Source organism: Colossoma macropomum, unplaced genomic scaffold (assembly GCF_904425465.1).
Source record: "Colossoma macropomum unplaced genomic scaffold, Colossoma_macropomum, whole genome shotgun sequence".
NCBI lineage: Eukaryota > Metazoa > Chordata > Actinopteri > Characiformes > Serrasalmidae > Colossoma > Colossoma macropomum.
Window position 1 is genome coordinate 2,917,248 of NW_023494795.1, and position 13,648 is coordinate 2,930,895.

At 40.4% G+C, this 13,648-nt stretch overlaps 1 protein-coding gene across 3 annotated transcripts in view; it reads right to left on the bottom strand.

Moving 5' to 3' along the window:
- The window catches only part of vash2 (vasohibin 2), a 52,151-nt gene that overhangs the window by 27,052 nt on the left and 11,451 nt on the right, over positions 1-13,648 (bottom strand). For 2 of the 3 annotated variants that reach the window (XM_036581201.1, XM_036581200.1), the window contains exons 2-4: positions 8,620-8,708; positions 7,424-7,480; positions 5,747-5,821 (exon numbers count right to left, since the gene is read on the bottom strand). In XM_036581201.1, the coding sequence (XP_036437094.1) occupies positions 5,747-5,821; positions 7,424-7,480; positions 8,620-8,672 (185 nt within the window). In that variant the 5' untranslated portion in view covers positions 8,673-8,708. The remainder of the gene's footprint in view (positions 1-5,746; positions 5,822-7,423; positions 7,481-8,619; positions 8,709-13,648) is intronic. The other variant, XM_036581202.1, reaches the window with a different exon arrangement.

Here is a 13,648-nt window from a genome sequence, read left to right on the forward strand (position 1 = left end):
GAATCACCCTGTATATCTGGTCAGTGGTGGTCCCATGATGTTCCCTTTCCATTAATGTACAGGGTTCAGGGTGGCTAATAAACTGTCCAACAAATTAGCTACAGTCAGTAACTGTAAACCTACTAGATGCACTTACATGGTAGATCTGCCTGATAAAATGGCATGATAAGTAGGCAGGTGTGTGTAATAAAATACTATTAAAGGCTGCGGTAATGTAAAAAAGGGAACAACACTTAGTTGACTGGTTTTCACATATTGTTTTGAATTCCAGCAAGCCAAATACATCCAGCCTTTCAGCTTCCTAGAGCTGCTGAAGTGACAAAATGCTTCTTCTCCACAAGCTGCAATTAACTGAATTACAACAGCCACATTTGTTGTCGGCTGTCAGTTGGTCTGCGTTGTTTTCCCGGCCGTGAACAAGCTGCTAATTCAGGCAAGAATGTACACAGCAGATCTGCTGCGCTAGTCCACAACACATGGGCCTGGACGACTCTGCCGCACCGTAGCTCTACCATCTGTTCCGGCAACATGTGATCAACTCTGGGAGTGCCTACCAAGTGTCCACACACATATATGCCTGCTCACCACTCCAATGCACCACACGCAAGTCTTAAAGCTCAAACCACAGCTCATCAACAGCTCTGCACATTTACAGTGAGAAATATACACCGATCAGGCATAACATTATGACCACCTCCTTGTTTCTACGCTCATTGTCCATTTTATCAGCTCCACTTACTATATAGGTGCACTTTGTAGTTCTACAGTTACAGACTGTAGTCCATCTGTTTCTCTGCATACTTTGTTAGCCCCCTTTTACCCTGTTCTTCAGTGGCCAGGACCCCCATGGACCCTCACAGAGCAGGTACTATTTGGGTGGTGGATCATTCTCAGCACTGCAGTAACACTGACGTAGTGGTGGTGTGTTAGGGTGTGTTGTGCTGGTGTGAGTGGATCAGACACAGCGGTGCTGCTGGAGTTTTTAAACACTGTGCCCACTCACTGTCCACTCTATTAGACACTCCTGCCTTGTCAGTCCACCTTGTAGATGTCAAGTCAGAGACGATAGCTCATCTGCTGCTGCGCAGGTTGTGTTGGTCATCCTCTAGTCCTTCATCAGTGGTCACAGGACGCTGCCCACAGGACACTGTTGGCTGGATATTTTTGGTGGGTGGACTATTCTCAGTCCAGCAGTGGCACTGAGGTGTTTAAAAACTCCAGCAGTACTGCTGTGTCTGATCCACTCACACCAGCACAACACACACTAACACACCACCACCACGTCAGTGTTACTGCAGTGCTGAGAATGATCCACCACCCAAATAGTACCTGCTCTGTGAGGGTCCATGGGGGTCCTGCCCACTGAAGAACAGAGTAAAAGTGGGCTAAGAAAGTATCAGAGAAACAGATGGACTACAGTCTGTAACTGTAGAACTACAAAGTGCACCTATATAGTAAGTGGAGCTGATAAAATGGACAATGAGTGTAGAAACAAGGAGGTGGTCAGAATGTTATGCCTGATCGGTGTAATACAAAACAGAATATACAGATATTAGCAGGGTTGCAACTACATGAAAGAGAACACAATCATAAAAAAGCCTGTTATAATACATAGTTTTCTGAATGGAGGCTATTATAGATGCAAATGTGTAAGTGAGGTCCACTGAACTACAAAACCATTAGAAGCAGATGGAAACAAGCTAACTGAGGAGTCTGTAAATGTGTGGATTCAGTAGTTGCGAGACATTCAGCAGCGCAGTAAGCGCACACACTACTTGCTAATGAGTGAGCTACAGAGGATCACGTTACTGATCAGCAGAGCCACGTGGTTCCGCAGGGCAGCACCACTGTGAATTTCAACATTCTCATCTGCAAGGCAGGCCCTCTCTTACCTGCTGGGATTTACTGTTGCCATAGAGACGGCACACGTCAAAGTGATTAACACTGTCTGTATTTACAAATTCTACTCTGCAGTACAAGCACCTTTTTCCAAAATGCGAAGACATATTTAATTTCATTTGTTTCGCAGCCGTTATGCAGAATTTGGGAAGGTACTTACTGTTTTGGTTCTTGTTAGGGGTGCAATAATATGAAATCTGTATTTTATATATCGTCGCTGTCCAAAGAAAACCTCCAATTTTGTCGATACTTTTTTTTTTTTCATTTATTTTCATTTTAGCACACCAGCTGTCCTTTACATTGTGTGAAAATGGCATGATGAATAGACCAATAGAAATGATCTAAAATCACTTGGAGTAAAATCACTTTACATTAACTTACATTGAAAAGTAAGAGTGTTTTTGGTCTCTCCTATAAAGTTACTATTTTGGAGATACTTGTTTTTTTTTGGACAGCGACAATATATATGTATGTGTGTGTGTGTGTGTGTGTGTGTGTGTGTGTGTGTGTGTGTGTGTGTGTGTGTGTGTGTGTGTATCTGTTGTCGGAAGAAAACATCTCCAAAATGGTAACTTTACAGGAGAAGGAAAAAATATACTTTACTTTCAATGTAAGTCAATGGAACCAGACTTTTTTCCATGCCATTTTGGGATGTTTCTTTTGGTCCATTCATCATGAAATTTATATACAATGTAAAGGACAACAGGTATTTTCAAATCATGTCAAAAACTGAAAATAATATATTGTCTGATGATCTACTGTGCACCACTAGGCCTGTTATGTTTGTAAAACACACATTTTACTGAGACACGCTAACTGCAATTTACAGCCTTTCTAAAACATCAGTGAAAAATGAGGTCATACCAAGGCTTAACATAATCACCAAACCAGCTGCTGAACTTTTGCGTAACAGTGCTGTTTTACAAATCTAGGATTTTCTGTCAGTGATAACAGTCCCCCCCCCACCACCCCCACCCCTAAAAACAGACAGATTAAAGGACCGTTAGTGGAGCGTGTCTCTGTCTCTGCTCTCGCTGTGTTATCTATAATGGTTAACAGTCTAAGAGTAAAAATGCTGCCTTATCTCCTGCTTTGAACTCAGACTTAAGTGAAATAAATGTGTAATAATGTGTAAAATGCACAGATTACAACAGAGGGATGATTCTTTAAACCACATTTTTCTCTAATTATGCTACTCGTTTGCTGCTCATTTGTTATTAGAGTGCGAGATGAACGAAGACATCCCAGTTACAATAAAGCATGTGAATGTTTGCAACAACACCATCTCTACAACATTCTTTTCCTTCTGCTAATGATGCAGGGACTCTCATGATCCTCTGCGATGCTTGTTTCTTTGCAATAAGCTGAAAAACGTTCGCTAAAGCATTGTTTTCACTAATATAATGTACAGTAGCTTTGCGGTGTAATGATATAAGGCTGCACAATATATAATATCATTCACCTTTGCAATATTCGCTTTTGCAATATCACAGATGGCTGAAATATAAAAATGAGCCCTTTATCAATTCACAAAGGTATTATTGTGTGTGCTATGAGCATCACGACCTACCTCAGACTTGAGACGAGCTCAATTTGGTTAAAATAATGCAGTCTGACATATAATGACATTACATTAAGAGTTTAACCAATACGTTTTAATGTATTGCTAGCCATATCTCAAAAAGTACTAATACAATCACAGTGTTTGTCTGTATCATGCAGCCCTACCTCCTACTACAGTGCTTCACCGAGCTCAGACAACTGCCACCCCGGAAGCTTCGCAATATATAAACCTACTGGCCTGATCACTTTATCAACAGTAACAGCTCCTAAAAAGACTCGAGCTCCCGCTGACGCTAAATGGGTCGGCTCCATCCACTGCACGGCAAACCCAGCTATGCCTTCCTATAGGAGCCGACTCTACTGTCACCCCAACTCCTAGTTTCCTAGCAACAGCTGAGCCTGAGAAGCCTGAGGCTGCTGTAAACGGGTGGGGGGTCCATGAAGACAGCGGGTCTTGGTGATTTCAGGCCTACAGCTTTCGCAAAAAAACAGACCTGCCTGCAGTGGTGGTCAAGATGTTATTGTTATTGTGAAAAATTACATGTCTTTGCTTTTACATCCTGTTCTTTGCTTTTCTGGGTGTATCTTGTTTTTCTAGAGCACAACTGGATTTACTATTGTTTAAAGCAATTACAGAGAACCTGTAAACGACAGTATGTTTACAGTAACTGCATAATAATAATTGGCTGATTAGTATTCAGCCCATTATGCTTTACACTTATATTATTCATTTATTTGTATGAGTTGTTTGATTTTTCTTCCCTACAAGATGTTTCTTCTTAAAATCAGCATGAATCAAAAATCATAATGCATTTTTCTTCCATGCCGTGACGTATTTCAGAGTGAAACATGGTGTTAGGGAGGGCCTCTGGGCAAGCTCAATGTTTTTGCTCGTAGGTTGGAGTGGTGGGAAGTCAAATATGATATTACTGGTTAATATTATTTTTCTCCTCCTGCTAGTGCATGGTGATGTAATCAAAAGTCAGTAGACGTTTTCGAGGCAGGCAAAAGTCGCTACTCTTTAATGGAAGATTATGGGAAAACAATAATTTGTCTTTTAAATGTTATGAATTGTGCTTAATATGATCAGGGACATGACCTAACAAGGACAATTTTGATTTCAGACTGACTGTAACAAACAAACAAACAAGTAAATAAATAAATAAATAAATAGATAGATAGATAGATAGATAGATAGATAGATGGATAGATAGATTTACTTTTAATGTACAGTTAATGGAACCAGACGTTTTGGGCAAGTCATTTTGGGTCATTTATTTTGGCCCATTGTTCATGAAATCTACACAGAATGTAAAGGACAACATGCATTTTCAAATTATACATATATAAATATATATATTATTCTTATTTAAATGTTGTCTGAGTCAATGTCAGTCTGAAATCAAATCATACCATAACATTTAAATGACAAAATTCTTGTTTTCCCAAAATGTAGCGACTTTTGCCTGCCTCGAAAACGTCTTCTGATTTCTGATTACATCACCATGCACTAGTTTTTTATAGCCTTACATCTGGCTACTACTCTCAGGCATGTGCCTGTCCCCCGGGCCCTGATGATAGATGCCCAAACTCCGAGTGAGGACGAAGCCCCGCAAGGACGGCGAAGAGAAAACCGCGAGTGAGTGTGGGTGGAGCGCAAAGCTCGGGCACCACCGAGGGACGTGAGTGAAGGCAGGAGGAGGAGGTCGGCCGCGAGAGAGGGGACGACGACGATGACAGCCACGAGAGGCACGAAGGCAGGAAGCCAGTCCCGAACTCCGCCGCCCGGGCCTATGAGCTGTCATTCCCTCCTGGCTCAGCGCCTTGTTAAAAGAACAGAGGGAACAGAGAGAGCGAGAGAGAGAGAAGGACGAGCAGCAGCAGTGACAACAGCTGAAAAGCTCCAGTGATGAACGACTGAAAAGTCTTGCTTGAAGCCTCTGAAAAGTGACCAGTGTAGCTTTGGTTTCGAGTTCTTTGTGTGTAACTAGCAAAGATACTTTCTCTAGGTAGACAAAGCACTTTCTGTAAGTCGCTCTGGATAAAAGCGTCTGCTAAATGCTGTAAATGTAATTGTAAATGTGTTTGTTTAGTGTAGAAAATTAAAGAATATGGCTGCTGCAAACCTAAACCCTGCCTCCAGCGTCCTCCCTGAGCCCAGGGTAGCACACCGCGTGCTACATACTCTTTTGCTGGTATACTTTGCCAATTCCAACTTCTCTAATGCAGAATGGCAAAAAGTAGGCAGTACATCTAAGAAACCTACACAATGATGAAAGGATACATTCCAAGAATAACTGCTTCAAGGCATTTAATGGGAAGGGACTCCCTTATCATTTCTCTGGCAGTCTCCATCAACCTGAAAGAAAGAAAGAAGAAAAGAGGGAGATTAGCCACTGCGCTGACCTCCAATCCTGTCATTAGGTAATCGAACAGTGGACAAACTGTTAAGATAACTGTGATGAAAGGCATCACTTCGTCACTTCTTTAACGTAATCTGGATTTATATACCTCATACCCGTCATCACAAGCTCTAAGCAGTTCACTTAAGGCACATCCTGAGGAAAGGAGCCAAAACACACTGATATCATCCAATATTAACCATCTTAAGCTGCAGGCCTGGATTTAAGTAAAAGGTCTAAAGGCTGAGGTTGACGTACAAGTCATCGGGAAACGGTAATCGCTGCGAACTTGCTGACCAGGTCTTGGCCTTAACATTTAGCCAGTAAATGTTACAGTTCATATCGAGCTTAACATTTATAAACCAGGAAATATCACATTTCTACACCTGGATGGGAAACGAAAAAGGATAAATGGTAAAATACCACACTAAGGCTGAGTGACAGGGCAATGTAATTTAATAAAGCTAAATAATTAACAGGTAATAACAGACAATATAGAAAATAAATAGAGAACTTTAGGCCGAATAACAGCGAAAAAAAATTGAATAATATTTGCATGTAATGTTTAATTCTCTTCATCATTATTTTTCAACATATAAAAAAATAAATAAGACAAAAATAATAATGTAAACTACTGCATGGGCCACATTCTATGTTTTATTTTTTCCCAGTATATTAAGTAAATAAACAGTTGTAATTGTGGATTAAAATATGCAGAAGCGTGTTCTCTGTAGAGGATGTGTTCATTTATTTTCTCTTAGAAAATCAACAAAATGTAGTTTCAACAGGCGCCCAATACGACTTCGCATTCGACTGTCGGCTACGACAGAACAAGAGAGCGTCTGCTCTATGAAAGAAAACGTGTCTCTAATATTTATTTATTTATTTTTAACCCTTGTGTGGCGTTGATGTGTGTGTTACTCAGTGGTCTGCTGGACCCACCGCATTACTGTTTATTAAAATCAATACGGCCATAACAATTTATGTAAAAATACCAGATGTTTAAAATATCACAAGTGTCCAGCGTAGGGTTCTCCTTTAGCAGCTGTAGCCAGTCAGCAGCCTGTCCATGTTGTCCACCCTCACACACACACACACACACACACACACACACACACACATATACAAACACATACACACACAAAGTAACAGCAGGCCATGTAGGAGGAGGACAGAGTGAAGACACTGAAAATGGGTTATTTCATATGTTCTTCACAGAAAATGAGCAAAGACCAAGAATCTGAGGTTGAAATAATAATAAATCACATCATTTTTTCTTTTGGTAATCAGTGAAAATGAGTCCCACAGACCTGAACGCCACACAAGGGGTTAAGCGTGACAGTAATATGGGTGTAATCAGACAAGAAAATGTTGTTAAATACAATTATAGTTATTTTTTGATATTTTATGACTCTACTTAGACTCCAATCCATAGTTCTACAGTGAACATTTAGAGTAATAGTGGTTTTGCTTTGACAGAAAGGAGGATGAGGGCAGGAAAGGAAGTCTCACACACAGGAAATACAGGATGAAGATGCCACAGCAGTGACATCACTTACCCGCACAATGGTCTGGTTTTCCGTATCTCAAAGAACTGTGTTCCTGTGTGGTTGTATCTGTCAGCAGTTAAAGAGCAAGACTCATTCGGCAAGTGGTTTTTCACATGTGCTTTCGCTGTGACTCACTCGTGCACAGCTGAGGACAATATCTTGTTCTGAAGGCCTGTGTTTCTCCTTCTGATTGTACTGTGGAAAATGAGACACTGGGGTAAAGTTAACCCCCCACCACTACTGTTATACTACATCTCTGCTTTTAGCCTTCATATTATAAACAAAGGGCTTTCAGTTTACATTGATTTTGAGTATTAAAAATACCTGATATTTAATATGCAACTCAATTTGTAATTAAAATAAAGCCTGTTTTGCTGTATATCAGAGTTTTAGCACTGAGCAGAAATCCAAGAGGACAGAAAATCAATTAATAAAATGTCTGTCTTATGCTAATTGTTTATTTTTACTCACAATAACCAACAGAATGAATCACCCTCAAAATTATTGCACTTTCAACTCAGAGACACTCCAGAGTAACAATTTCTGAAAAGAAAACTACAACTGCACTTGTTTTCAAGATTTCTATAATTTAAAAATTGCTAGATTTAGGTAAATAAGCTAGGTTTGATCAGAAATGAGCCAAATTCATAAAGATATAAAATTTCTGGTGGCATTTACATGTCAAACAATGGCATATCTGAGCAGCCCAGGGTCTCCTGAAAATAACAACATATGGCATGTGTGACTGTCACATGTAAATACTTCATAATTGCAATTGTAATTGACCCAAAAAATACCAAAAAATCCCTGAAATTTTAAGTTTCTAAGGATTAACTCTTTTAATCCAGGTTTGCTGGCCTCATCCTGCGTATGTGAGCTGGCTAATGCAGTAAACAAATTATTGTATTCCATTATATTTATTAATTAATTTGTTTTTATTTATAGTATTATTTTATTAAGAATACTGTTATTTTAATCTACCAGAGAAACAAGAAGCATGTAGGATCACAGCCAGTGTCACGTTAAACTAAACCAGCAGTCCTAAAAAAGGCACTTCTAGAAACACCAGCTGCCTGAGTGAATTAAACAGAGCGACACTAAAACCCAGCCACTGACACTCAAAGGCAAGCTAGCACCCATGAATGTGTAATGAATGTTGGGGAGGCCACGTTTTAGGCGTAGAAACATGGGCCTGTAAAGGATACTGCAAGTTCTTCATGTAGTTCTGGACGGCGTGGAGCCAGTCAGGTACTGACATGGACGGCTTGAAGTTGGGGACCGATGGCACGGGCTGCTGTGAAAAGATCAAATGTGCAAAAATTAGTTGAGATGGACACTCAAACATACGAACTACACAACCTGTTCCAAAGCAGTTGGGTAAGTATGTGGAATGCTAATAAAAATAGAAAGCAATGATTAGTAAATTCAGCTCGGCCTGTTTTGAATCAAGTACAAAAACTCAACATTTCATGTTTTACCTTATAACCCTCATTGTTATTGTTAAATACAGGTTGATTCAAGAAGATTCATCCAAATTCAAAGTGATTTCACTTGTAAATCATTACAGATCAATGCAGTGAACTGTAAATGGTTTAAATGAGCATAAAGTTTATTATGTAATTGTTCAAGGTCTCAGTATGAACCTCCTCCAGCTGTACAGACAACATCAACACCATAGTCAAACTCATCCCATACTGGATTGAGCATGTCGGGTGTCGCTGCACTCACGGCTCTTTCAGTGCGATTTCGGAGATCATCCAGTGTTGTGGAACCAACGACGAACGCTCTGAGCTGTTGGAGCTTCACTGCCCACGAAAATCACACTGCACAGTTATGACGGATTCACTCTTATTGAAGTGGAGAACGCAGAACGCTTTCTGCTCAGGGGTCTCATCTCCTCTCAGACTGAAGGGAGCCATCTTCCACTGACAGTCAGAAACTCTATGACCCCCTCTTTGAATTGGATTGTGATTGGTTCCCCGGCCCCTCACGGTTGTAAAAATATGGCGCTTTGAAATCGGACTAATCTTTTTGAATCACCCTGTATATTCTTATTCTAATTATGATGCCAGGAACACATTGCAAAAAATTTGGATGAGGAGCGTGTTGTTCAAAAACAGGTCAAAGTAGATTTATAAATCATTGCTTTCTGTTTTTATTTGAATTTTCCCTCTCTTTGGAACTGGCGTCGTACAAAAACTGTCTTTGCTGCATGATAAAAGTAACGAAGACAGTGTGGAGGGTATAAGAGAAAAGATCAAAAGAATGAGGGACGGTTTTATTTTGAACTGCCTTTCATCATTATTACACCCCCAAGGAGTTAAAGTAATGAGTCAAAGGCACAACCAACTTCCAAGTTACAGTGAGTCTCATGCTGATCCTGAAATATCCCTGAAGCAAAGGACAGATCTTTTCTGATGTTGTCAGAACTCCCACTGACTCATCGCCTGGAACAATCCCTGATGGATCAACGGCATCCTGGCACTTCTGCAACCACCTGGATATCAAAGTCTTGATCGCTCATGAACAAAGCTCTCAGATAAGGACAGGCTTGCATTGAAAAATAGAGAAGAAATAAAACAATTAGACCTAATTTAACCCTTAGGACCCAGACTGCACTTTCCCTCTTTCCCTCAAAATCACACAAACAAGCCCTGAAACACACTTTGAAGATAAATAACAATAAATATGACAAATATGATTATAAAATGAATAATATTTAGCTCTGTCTTATACTTTACTTTGTTTTTTAGTATTAAAAATATCAGATATTAATTATGCAACTCAATTTGTAACTAAAAATAAAGCCTGTCTTGCTGTGTATCAGTTTTAGCACTCAGCAGAAATCCAAGAGGATAGAAAATCAATGAAAAACATGTCCACCTTATGATAATTGTTTATTTTTACTAATAATAACAACTAATAGAATGAATCACCATCAAAATACTTGCACTTTCAGCTCACAGACACTACAGACTAACCATTTCTGAAAAGATAACTACAACTGCACTTGTTTTCAAGATCTCTATAATTAAAAACATACAAAATTTAGCAGGCGCTAGGTAAATTTTTGATCAAAAAATACCCAAATTTATAAAGATATCAAATTTACATGTCAAACAATGGCATATCTGAGCAGCCCAGGGTCTCCTGAACATAACAACATATAGCATGTGTGACTGTCTCATGTGAATACTTTATAATTGCAACTGTAATTGACCCAAAATAACAAAGAAAATCCCCAAAATATTAGGGCTCTAAGGGTTAAGAAACAGGCTGGGCAGGTTTCCGCCTTCCTGTGACTCCCAGTAGAAGACAAGCTTGAAGAGAAACACATTAAAAAACATTAGAAGGTGCTGATCAAAGCTTGCCGAATACACACAAACCCAGCTCATTGTAGGGTCTTATTTTCAATAATCCTCCACACAATGAGACTCTATCTGTTCCCGACAGCTGAGGAGGCAACGGCTTTTCTGCAGGGTCAGAAGATCCCTTTCTTCCTCCCCTACCCCGGCAGAGAAAGCAGAGAGACTGATAAAAAGCTAAAGGCGGTTATTCTCTCTCTCTTTGCCAACTTTAAAGAACGAGGCAAAAGTCTGATAGGAAAACAAGAAAACACACAGCACATTACTAAACACGTGCTGATGTTACCAAACTGCAAAGCAGCTCCCTGAAACGCTGCCTCTTTGTCACGGATTCATAAAAGGCAGTTGAGAACGAACTGCTCTGGTGTGTTTTGAGGCTCCCTGCCATCAAACACTCAGCTTCTCATGTGTTAAACAGCAATGTGTTGAAGCCTGAGGTGCTGCAAGCATCATAAGACCGAGTGCACATGGCTCTGCTGTGCTTGGCTCAATAAAACTGCAACAGACCACTTATTTTACAACAATTTAAACTTTATATTCTATGTTTTTCCCACTTCAGTAGAAATCTATAAATTGTTTCACTGTTAATTTTAATCCAGGATATTCTAGGAGATATTATATCGCAATTTTTCAAGACATTTTTACGGCACACACCATGGCTACGTTTACACATCAGGTAAAAGTGGCCCAAATCCGATCTTTTTCCTCAAATGTGACAGGTGTGTGTCTGTGTGGCAGTGTGAACAGCAAAAACACACAGAATCTGACATTTTCAATTCTGATTTGAGACGCTTCATATGTGGCACTGAAATCCGATACGTATCCGATCTGTGGCAATGCGACTCAGTCTGAACAGCCAGATCAGAATTCATGCGACTTTTACGTCAGTCCAACTCAACATTCGTCATAATTTTGCGCTGCTGAGACTCAAACATTTAGTCTGATGTTTCTGTACCAAAAAACTAGAAGAGGTTTCGAACGCAGCGCCCGAATGTGGCCGGAGGAGCCCGAGGCTGCAGCGTCAGAGAACAGTTTAAAGAATCTGAGGACACGAACCAAAGAAGCGGCCAAATAACGAGCCCTTTTTACGGCGAACTCAAACACATTCTGGGTGATGAGTCCAGCGGTCAGTCATTGGAACTTTATAATCGCTCCTCTGATGCTGGCGAAGATGAAACTGAAACCTGCGGAGAGTGACTGGCGTTCGCTGGCCGTCATGATTGTTCACCTCTGGATGGGCCACATGATGCTCTGTTCTTTTGTGCATGTGGGTCAGTTTAGGAGCTGATCTGTTCAGACTGATGTCGCCTACAGATCACATTTAAAAGATAATCTGAACAGACAAACAAAAAAATCACATTTGGTGATAAAATCAGATTTGGGCCACTTTCACCTGCTGTGTGAACGTAGCCATGATACTTAGTTTTTCTGAGATTTAATAAAGTGGAACAGATGAAACAGAATCTAAAAATACTATAATAATAATAATAATAATAATAATAATAATATCAACCTGAATCGCTTTTCACTGTTCATGGAAAAAACCTTGGATAAAACTTAAGACATGAGACATTTTCTCGTCTGTCTCATTCTAAGACCCGAGTTAATGCAGTTTGCAGTTTCAAATTCATGTTATGTAGCCACATATTTCAAACACGGAATCCAGCAACGGAATGTTCACGGAATCCAGCAACTGCCCACTGCCTTCTATTATAAATGAGTTTAGTGTCAACACTTCATAACAAATGTGGAAGACAGACAGTGAAAAATGCTGGAACGTTCCTTTAGGTAAGAGTTTCACTGGGTGTTGTTTTTCCCACCCAGCCGAGCCGTCGCCAACATGTATTTACTCAACGGTACCAATGATGAAAGGGCAGCAACCAGAACACCAGCAGACAAAGCTTCACACCAAATCTTCTGAAGCTACTGGCCATCCGGCGTGGTCAAATGTTCACCATGAAGGACATGAAGCACAGTGGTGGGCGAGAAGAGCCCAGAACCCTCCTATCCTCCCCTCCCAGAATGCAGCCAATTGAATCTGAAGGGTCACCATGAAGTTGTAGGCTTTGTATCCAACACCGACTTTCAAAAGCTTGCCTTTGTAGCTGTTTTAGCGAGGGCTGAGCTGAGGGTGTCTCTAATTTCTAGTCCCAACACTGATTCTGCTTGTGTCAGCCCCCAGAAAGTGGTTTCACTTACACCGATTCTGCTTTCCCACTGGCTCTTGGCTCGGACATTAAACCACAAAATGGACCGCAGCCCTCTAAGCTGACCTTTACCCCTAATGGGTCTTTATTAAACCCTCCAACTAGCAATTTGCGCAAGCCACCCAAAAGCATTTGCTTTTCCCTTGAGAAAGCACTTTCTTGACGGCTGATGTTCTCAATGAGAACAGATCTAATCATCAGCGTTTGAATCAAATTCTAACCTCGTCAAATCATGGGTCAATACGATTTCCTCATCTCCCGAAAGGCTTGGAGAAGAAAGCTTGCTTTGTTTTGCTGTAAAAGCACTGCGTCTGGACATAACAGCTATAATTAAAGAGATTATCCCCAAATGTGTTGCCAGAGAGTGGATTAAGTCAATCCTAAACCCAAAAGACTGGGCCATGTCATACAAACAAGGCAAGATAATAATCTACACAAGCAGAAATGCTGCAAAACGACTTTCCCTGAAACTCGTCACGGTGTGGAATTAAAATGCGGGTTAGTCAATCACACTGCGGACGCACTTGTGCTATGCTTGTATAGTGACAGCAGCATCCTGGTATTTAAGGTTGAGGTCTGAACTAGTACTGGGCGATATGACCTCAAATCAATATCACGATTAACTTTTTACCTCGATTACGATTAATGAACGATTATTTTTT